The 5,536-nt window shown below is 63.9% G+C and overlaps 1 protein-coding gene across 1 annotated transcript; it reads left to right on the top strand.

Annotated features, from left to right (window-relative positions):
• Window positions 1-3,069: 3,069 nt before the first annotated feature.
• On the top strand, window positions 3,070-5,337 carry AMSG_12305 (uncharacterized protein). The gene has a single exon (XM_013898559.1). It carries the CDS (start codon window positions 3,897-3,899, stop codon window positions 5,325-5,327), a length of 1,431 nt encoding a protein of 476 aa, XP_013754013.1. The 5' UTR covers window positions 3,070-3,896; the 3' UTR covers window positions 5,328-5,337.
• The last annotated feature ends 199 nt before the right edge of the window (window positions 5,338-5,536 follow it).

Genomic DNA, 5,536 nt, shown 5'->3' with positions numbered 1-5,536 from the left:
CCAACCTCCAATGCCTTCCATTCAACTCGTCTTCCATTCCCACTCGATCAAAAACCTACGACTTTCCCCGTTCGTGGCCCACGCCGTCCTCCCTCGCCAAACCAACCCACTTCACCGCCGCTAGCGCTAACCACCATGGGCATCCGCGGCCTGGCTTCGTTTATCACCAACACCGCACACTCGGATGTAGAGAAAGACTGGAGCTTCTGGGGCAATCGGGTGAGCCTCTCTGCCGAGCCAGGCACTCCGCTGGCCGCCGCCTCGGACACTGCAGCCTCGGACCACGACGATGCCGCGAGCCAGAGCCGGACACGCCCGCTGGTCGTGGTCGATGCCTCGGGCCTGATGTTCTTTATCTACGAGCGCAAGCCGCGAATCGACTGGCTGGCCGGCGGGCAGTACCGGGTGTATGTGGCCCGGGCTGAGGCTCTGCTGGCGGCGCTGGCTTCGCGCATGGATCTGGTGCTGGTCATGGAGGGCTGCCCCGAGACTGAGAAGGAGCGCCGCGGGACTCTTGTCGACCGCTGGGACCGCCGCATCACTGCCGTCTCCGACTTTATGCAGTCGGGCGATCCCGATAGCTTCTATCAAGTCCGCCCACCGCCGCTTATGCACTATGCCTTTGTCGAGGCTGTCCGCAACGTGCTCGCCCGCGGTGAGGCGCCGCCGGCGTCGATCGAGATCCACCACGCTCAGAACAAGGAGGCCGACGATTTGGTTACCGCCCTCGCCATCGTCCGCGGCGCGTATGCCGTGCTTGGCGGCGACACCGACTACCTCGCGGTGCCCAACCTCAACGGTGTCATCTCGTACTCGTCGATGGACGTTTCGCTCTCCGGCATGACCATTACGGCCCAGCGATACACTCCTCAGGACACGGTTGACCGCATCAACGGCATGCTTGCCTCCCGCGCCGCTGCACCGGGCACCTTTGCTGCCCACCACCTACCGGACCTCGCGTGCATGATGGGCAACGACATTCTCAACTCGTCAGAGACCCTCCACTTTGTCGGCTCGCTCGTTGAGCGCTACGGCTTTACCCGCCGCGACTCGGTCCTTGCCGTCGCTCTCTTCCTTGCCTCCAACACCCTGCCCAAGCTTGTCGACACTGTCGTCGGCGATGCCGCCAACGGCAACACCCTGCCCGGCCTGCTCGACGTCTCAGCGCCAGAGTTTGCCGCAGCGCTCTTCCCGGATGCAGCGCCCGATGCACTCGCCGCCCGGCTCGCAACTTATGTCGCAGCCCGCAACCAGTATGTCATGCCACATGCTGCTGCCATCGCCGCCACCCCGTCTGCCGTTCCACGCCACCTGCTTCCGGCCTTTCACAACGAGCCGGGCCTCTCGCTGTACGAGATTGTGCTTTGGCACCGGCTCAAGTGCCATCCGCTCATTGAGCTTGGCTCGTCGTCGCTCCATGCTCGCTGCGCCCCGCTCCGGCTTGCCGTCTACGAGCTGATGCTGGTCGACCCTGCTGCGCCAGCCTTTGACGCCTCCGCTCCGCTCGCCACCGTCACCGAGGCCCGCAAGAAGAGCCCCAGCTCTGCTGGCGAATTTGAGGTGGGCGTCAATCCAAGCGTCGCGTCCGCGCTGCTGGCCGAGCCACCGGCACTGACACCAGCCGGCTCTTCGGCCGCCCGCGCTGCACTCATCGAAGCTCGCACCGCAGTCCCACACCACATCCTCAAGTCGCCACAAGCCCGCGCGGCGGCGTACGCCGCGCTCGGCCCACACGCCCGTGCTGACGCGTTTTACCTGCTTGCTGGCTTTGATCCGGCAACTCGCTCGTGGGACGCGCTCGCCATGTTCCCGGACCAGGCGCCCGGTGCCGCGCCGCTCCTTCCGCGCGACTACAACCTCATTCTCACCAACGATCTGCGGGCCTCACCGCGTCCGCTGCCGGCGTCCATGACGCCGACCGCCAGCGACGGAACCGTTCCGTCACGCCGCGCCTTCCCGCCGGTCGGCGCCTCCTCAGGCTCGAGCTCGGGCTCAGACCCGGGCTTGGACCTCGACGAGGATCTCCACGCTGGCGACGCGTCGACAGCCTCGGTCGACGCGGCCTCACCCACTCACCTGGTTCCCAAGTTTGGCGCCGCCATTCTGCGCTGCCTGGCCACGCTCCCGGGGCTGGAGCTCTCGCATACCGAGTGGGACGCCGTCGCGCTCTCGATGGTGCTTCTTCCTCTGCTTGCTCCGAGCCACCCACTCTGCCGCAAGGTCCGCTCGATTGCCACCTCGCGGATGATTCAGAAGGCTGCCTACTACGGGTCCAAGGTCACGCGTGCGTCTGCGAGTGACGCCAGCGCGAGCCAGACCTGTGGCAAGGGCAAGGGCAAGGGCAAGACCCGTGGCAAAGGCGGCGATCGGTACGTGCCGGCTGCGCTCCAGCTGACTTCGACCGTCATGTCGGTGACCCAGGCGCTGTATCTTTACAACGTCGCGCTCGGCGCGCCGGTCCCAGCCGCACTCGCCGACGTCCTGGAGGGCTGCCTCTTGTACCGGATCTATCTTGCAGTTCGGGACGTAGGCTTTGACGCCACACTCCGCGACGCCCTCGGCTCTGGCCACCGATCGACTTTTCGGGTCAATGGTGCAGTGCCCGGCAGAGCTGCTGTCCGCGAGGCTGTTGTCTTTCTCAAGCACACGCTCTTGCCAGACACCCCGCGCCTGGGTCCACTCGCCGCGCTCGCACCAGGTGTCCGCCTGGCCGACGCGCGCCTCGGGCTGGACGCCAGCACTGCGCCCGATGCTACCGCGCCACCGGCGGAGGTCGCAGCTCCAGACCTCGCGCCGCCGACTCTTCTTCCTCGGCTGGATCCACGGATCACCGCGCCTACTGCGACAGACTCGCACCACGCAGTTTTGATGGTGCTCAATGCACTTGTCGACTCGTGGATGACCGGCGCGGGAGTTGACGCGGGGCCGGGACACACCTGGCGACTGCTGCCGTATGGCTCGCTTGTCCTTGGCGTTCTCACTCCGAGCTCAGACATCGATGTGGTGGCAGTAGGCCCAGCCGGCCTCGGCCACGACGCGTTTTTTGACGGAAGCCTTCGGCAGCTTCTCGAGGCGTACCCAGGAACCTCGTTTCTCCGTGAAGTCCGCGACGCGTTTGTGCCAGTCTACAAGGCAGTGATCGACGGCATCGAGGTTGATCTCGCGTATGCCAGCGTTCCGCTCAAGTCCAAGCTCCCAACGAGCACAACCGGGTTTGACGACGTCCCACTCGACGCGCTGGACCCGGCCTATGCCGAGGTCGAGACGAAGAAGGTGCTCAATGCTATCAAGGACGATTTTGCGTCTGTGGCGTCGATTCGCGGCCCGCGCGAGGCTGGCAAGCTTGTGTCACTGGTTCCGGACGTGGAGGTGTTCAAGGCCACTCTTCGTGCGGTCAAGCGGTGGCAGAAGAACCGCGGGCTCTCGGGCTCGTCGGTCTGCCTCCTCGGCGGCCTCTCGTGGGCGCTGATGGTGGCCAAAGTCTGCCGACGTTTCCCTGGTGCGAGCGTGGAGGAGCTGCTTGCTGCTTTCTTCGCCACCTACGCCTGCTGGGAGTACCCAGAGCCGATTGCGCTCATTCCTCCCGGAGACATTCCAAAGCACGCCGCCAACGCAGGCATCCATCCGTGGACCAAGTCCAAGGCCAAGTACCACCGGATGCCGGTCCTCTCGCCGTGCTACCCGCCCGAAAACACGGCACGCAACGTGACGCCGTCGACGCTGCGGCTCCTCAAGGCCGAGTTTGTCCGCGCTGCTAACCTCGTTGCCGGGCTCGGCTCCGGCCAAGCGAGCTGGCTTGATCTCTTTGCGCGGAGCCATCACACTGCCCAATACCCTGCGTACGTCCAGCTCGAGCTCTTTGCGCTCTCCGACGCCGATCTGGCGGAGTGGACCGGATGGGCGCTCTCGCGCATGCCTGCACTGGTGGCCGACCTCGAGGCGCTCGACCTCCATGTGGCACCGTCCAAGGATCTTCTCGCGCCGCCGGCCGACGCCAGCGCCGACGCCTCGCGCTCGGTTTTTATCGGGTACGCACGCTCACCGTCCGCGCCGCTCACCGCCAAACTCCCGTCGCAGGCCCAGATCTTCACCACCGTCCAGTCGTGGATCGAGACGCTGCACGCCTTCCCACGCCGTGTCGACGGTATGCACGCTGCAGCCTCGACCTGCAAGCGATCGCGGGTGCCAAAGTGGGCGCGAACCAAGGCCAAGTCATCCAAGCCATGACTCGCCACCGTGCCACGCTATCCTCATTGTTCACGAACACTCTTGGCATGCACTCGAATCGACCTTCCAACGAAGGTGCCAAGGAAGAACATGCCGTCGACGCCATGCTAAATTCCCGAAAACCACCTCCCTCACTCACTCACTCTCTCTCTCTCTCTCTTGCCTCCCGTGTCCGCCGATCCTGCTCTCTTCCCCACTCGGCTATGGCTCAAGCGCTAGCCATGAGCATGCAAGCGTCTCTCACCTCGGTCCTCCAGCGCATGTCTGGCCATCCGGCACAAGACACAGCACCTGCTGAATCCACCACATCCACCGCATCTGCCGCAACAGCCGCACCGTCCGAGACCAACCCGGCTGCTCCAGTCTCGGTTCTTGGGACTGATACGGACACGGCGCGGTCAGAGGTGGATGGCGGCCTGCAGATGGTGCTCCGATGGGACGCTTCGGACCAAACGCTGCACGTAGGTGTGGCCAACGTGAGCAACGCGCCGCGGGCGGTGGCCATGACCCGCTCGATCTACCCCCGAGTCACCTTTCGGGTCAAAGGCTCCGCCATCGATGTGCCGTACGATGCCGTGGACGTCGATGCCGACGACTCATTCTGGGCTACCAAGCTCTCCGACTTTATCTTTGTCCATCCGGGCACCGTCTTTCCGCTCTGCTCGGGAACATTTGCCCGCGACTCGGAGATGTGGCGCTTTATCAACTGGTCCATGTTCGAGGACTACAGTGATCACCCGTTGCCTGCCGGCGCCTACACCGCCACCGTCGAGTTTGGTCCTTCGGTCACGGCCTACGATCCCGCCCACGAGCCGGACGTCGAGTTGGATGATGTCTTTTCAGACGACGGCTGCGATGATCTTGACGGCCGTCACGACGTCGCACCTCCCGACGGCGATCCTGCTGCTGATCCCGATACCAGAGCCGTCCGGTACGGCTACGAGGACATGCTCACCGGCGAGTACTTCAATGGTCGAGTCCGTGTCTCCAACCATGGCGCCGTCCCCCAGGCCCAACCTGGCATCTGGCGCGCCTCGCTCCGTATCGTACTCCCTCTCTCCGACATCCTCTCCCGCTCCTGCTCCGACTCAGAGTCATAGCCCCCTCCCCGCTGAATTTCCGTGAGATTGGGGTGCTTGCCGTGGTGGGGCGGGAGGGCGGATCGATTTCTATCGTTCTGTTATTTATTTATTTTGATTTATGATTAGTTGATAGATGTTACATTGCTTTTCATAATGCTTTTGGCAGACGCGCTTGGCGTTCACCATTTTATTTTTTTTTTTTTCTGCTTGACGCTGATCTTCATCTC

Source organism: Thecamonas trahens (assembly GCF_000142905.1).
Source record: "Thecamonas trahens ATCC 50062 unplaced genomic scaffold supercont1.54, whole genome shotgun sequence".
Taxonomy (NCBI): domain Eukaryota; order Apusomonadida; family Apusomonadidae; genus Thecamonas; species Thecamonas trahens.
Note: the sequence above shows the minus strand (reverse complement) of the source record. Positions and strands in the feature narration are given on the sequence as shown.